At 49.0% G+C, this 2,411-nt stretch overlaps 1 protein-coding gene across 1 annotated transcript in view; it reads left to right on the forward strand.

The window, feature by feature from the left end:
• Window positions 1–934: 934 nt before the first annotated feature.
• The window catches only part of ACAD10 (acyl-CoA dehydrogenase family, member 10), a gene marked incomplete at its 3' end in the record, with an annotated part of 13,670 nt that continues 12,193 nt past the window's right edge, over window positions 935–2,411 (forward strand). Inside the window, exons 1-2 of the mRNA XM_010281411.1 lie at window positions 935–1,100; window positions 1,575–1,723. Coding sequence (XP_010279713.1) covers window positions 935–1,100; window positions 1,575–1,723 — 315 coding nt within the window. The remainder of the gene's footprint in view (window positions 1,101–1,574; window positions 1,724–2,411) is intronic.

Consider the following 2,411-nt stretch of genomic DNA (forward strand, 5'->3'; position numbering starts at 1 on the left):
TGCTCCTCGCGAGACTTCCAGGTGTGTTCTCGCGACACGTGGGGGCTGGGTTAAATGGCGTGGTGAAGCCTGCCCTCTTCCTGGCAAGGCCTTAGCCTGGACTAGGCCTAGGGGTGCCGTGACACCGGGGGGGCCGCGGAAGGGACTTTGTCCGTGCCCCGAGCCCCCCAAGGCTGACTTCAGGGCTGAAAGGAGGGTCGGGGCACTGGGAGTGGAAGGGGAGGGGCTGACAGTCCCAGGCAGGCCTGCACCAGAGCCATAGGCTTCATTTCTATGGCAATGTAGCCAAGCTGGAGCAACCAGGCCCCATCCCCTTAGGCCAAAGCATCCCCCGTCCCCCCAAAAAACCCAGACAAAAACCCAACCCTTTTCTTGCTTTCCTCTCACAGCCACCACACTGGTATCTTGCAGCTCAGGGCCATGCCAGGCTTTGCTATGGTTCATGTTTAAATTAAAAAAAAAAAAATAAAAATTAAGGACAGCCCAGCCCTTGAAATTACTTTGCTTCGTGGCATAGAGCTGTCCAAGGGTACCCCTGGATAATCACGACAACACCAGCATCCTATAGACCCTGTAACATGTATTTGAAACCCTCTCAGCATCGTCTGAATCATAGAAAAGTAACTATAGAACAACTGACTACAGGGACATCTAGATCAATAGACAAGCAACAAGAATATTTTAAAAATAGAGTCGCTTTGCAAAGTTCTGCTATGATTGGTAATCGGTTATGTGGGTGTTAGTGATTAGTCCAATTATGTTGTACCTGAACTTTTGAGGGTTGTTAAGGACCCTGTGTAAAACCACATTCAGGTGCCCCAATTTGACTGGGACACTTCATACGTGTGAATAAATATTTACCCTTGTAATTCTGTATTTTGTGTGCTATCCTCTCTCCTCAGTCGGCACAGGCCAGTTGTGAATTTTCTGCACCATGTACCTGAGGAGTGTTGCCCGCACCCCTCACCTGCTCTGTGCCCGGATCCAGCAGCACCCGCAGGGGTTAATTCAGCGGAGGCGATCCGGATGGTGCCATTATAAAGCCGTGATTTTTGACGTGAGCGGAGTGCTCCTCCCGTCCCCTTACAAGACAGCTGCGGGTATGTATTCTTACTTCTCATTTGCTCCTCTTGTTTCTACGCATGGAGGGAAAATAAATTTCAGGAGTCCCTGTCAGCCGCCTCTGGTTCTGGTAAGATATTCAAGAACTTGCGATGAGGACGATGGTAGCCTGTTGTGCCATCAGATGTACTAGAACTGACAGCAACCGGCAACCGCATTGAAACTGCCCGTAATGACACCGGCTGATAGCACTCAACGTTGGTACAGTCCTTCAGGACACTTTAAGAACTCTGTGTTTTCACCCCAGGGGTACCACACCAAAAATAGGGGTGAGGTTGGGGGAATGCCCAGGCTTCTTCTCTCAGTGTCTGGGTAAACTACCCCAGTCCAGCATGTCAGTTCTCAAGAGTGCTGGTTGATGTATCAGACTTCAGAGGGATTGCAAGCTAATTTCCCAGTTCTGATGGTGCCATACATGCTCTCTCCTGGCTTACTTACTTTTCTCTGTATAGACTGGGAGGCCCGGAATTGTATTCCAGCCGGCACCATCCAGCAAGCTATACTCTCTGGAGGGGAAAACAGTCCCTCTCTGAAGTACACAAGCGGAGAGCTGACAGCTGTGGAGTTTTTGCAGGAATTGGGACAGCAGTGTTTTGAGATTGTAAGCCAACTCCCCCCTCCTCTCTTTGTGCTTCCTGACTGCAGGGAAACGGGATCCTGCAATGTGGTGGTTCAGTGAGGAAAGAGGAGCTTTAAAAGAAATCCTTTGATGGGAGGGTCTGGATTTACCATCTAGGAAGCATTGCTGTCTGATCAGGGCAGACTTTTCACTGCCATCATCATTCTGGTACCCAGGAAGGATGGTCAGCCGAATTTGCCTTTACTTCCACCAGCCTCTTCCTGTATATTTCATAACTTTTTTTATTTCAAGACACCTCTAGGGTCAGCCGAGGTGAGAAGTCAGAGAGTCAGAGATCAGCTAAAAGGCTTTTGCTGCTAGTGGGCATGCTCAGTGGATGGAGGCCATGGTCTCCAGGGAGGGTTCTTAAGCCTTTTTGAAACAGCTCAGTCTAAAATGCAGATTCCTTTCCTGCCCACTGAATGGTAAAGTAGTATTTCTCTCTAACCTACCTTGATTCCATGCACAGTCCCAGTGCATTTCTCTTTCCCAAAATCAGCCCTTTATCTCTGCTGCTGCTTCGTTAGAATTAGTAATGTGAGAACACCTGTTTGTTTGGTCTAAGCAATTTACCTGGGAGATTCACTGACTGCCTTATGCTGCCAAAGGAAGTAGGACAGCAAGATAAGTTGATCAGGCAACCTACCTACCCAACCGCCCTTATATTCCT

This window comes from Phaethon lepturus, unplaced genomic scaffold (assembly GCF_000687285.1).
Source record: "Phaethon lepturus isolate BGI_N335 unplaced genomic scaffold, ASM68728v1 scaffold6782, whole genome shotgun sequence".
In the NCBI taxonomy this organism is placed as follows: Eukaryota; Metazoa; Chordata; class Aves; order Phaethontiformes; family Phaethontidae; genus Phaethon; species Phaethon lepturus.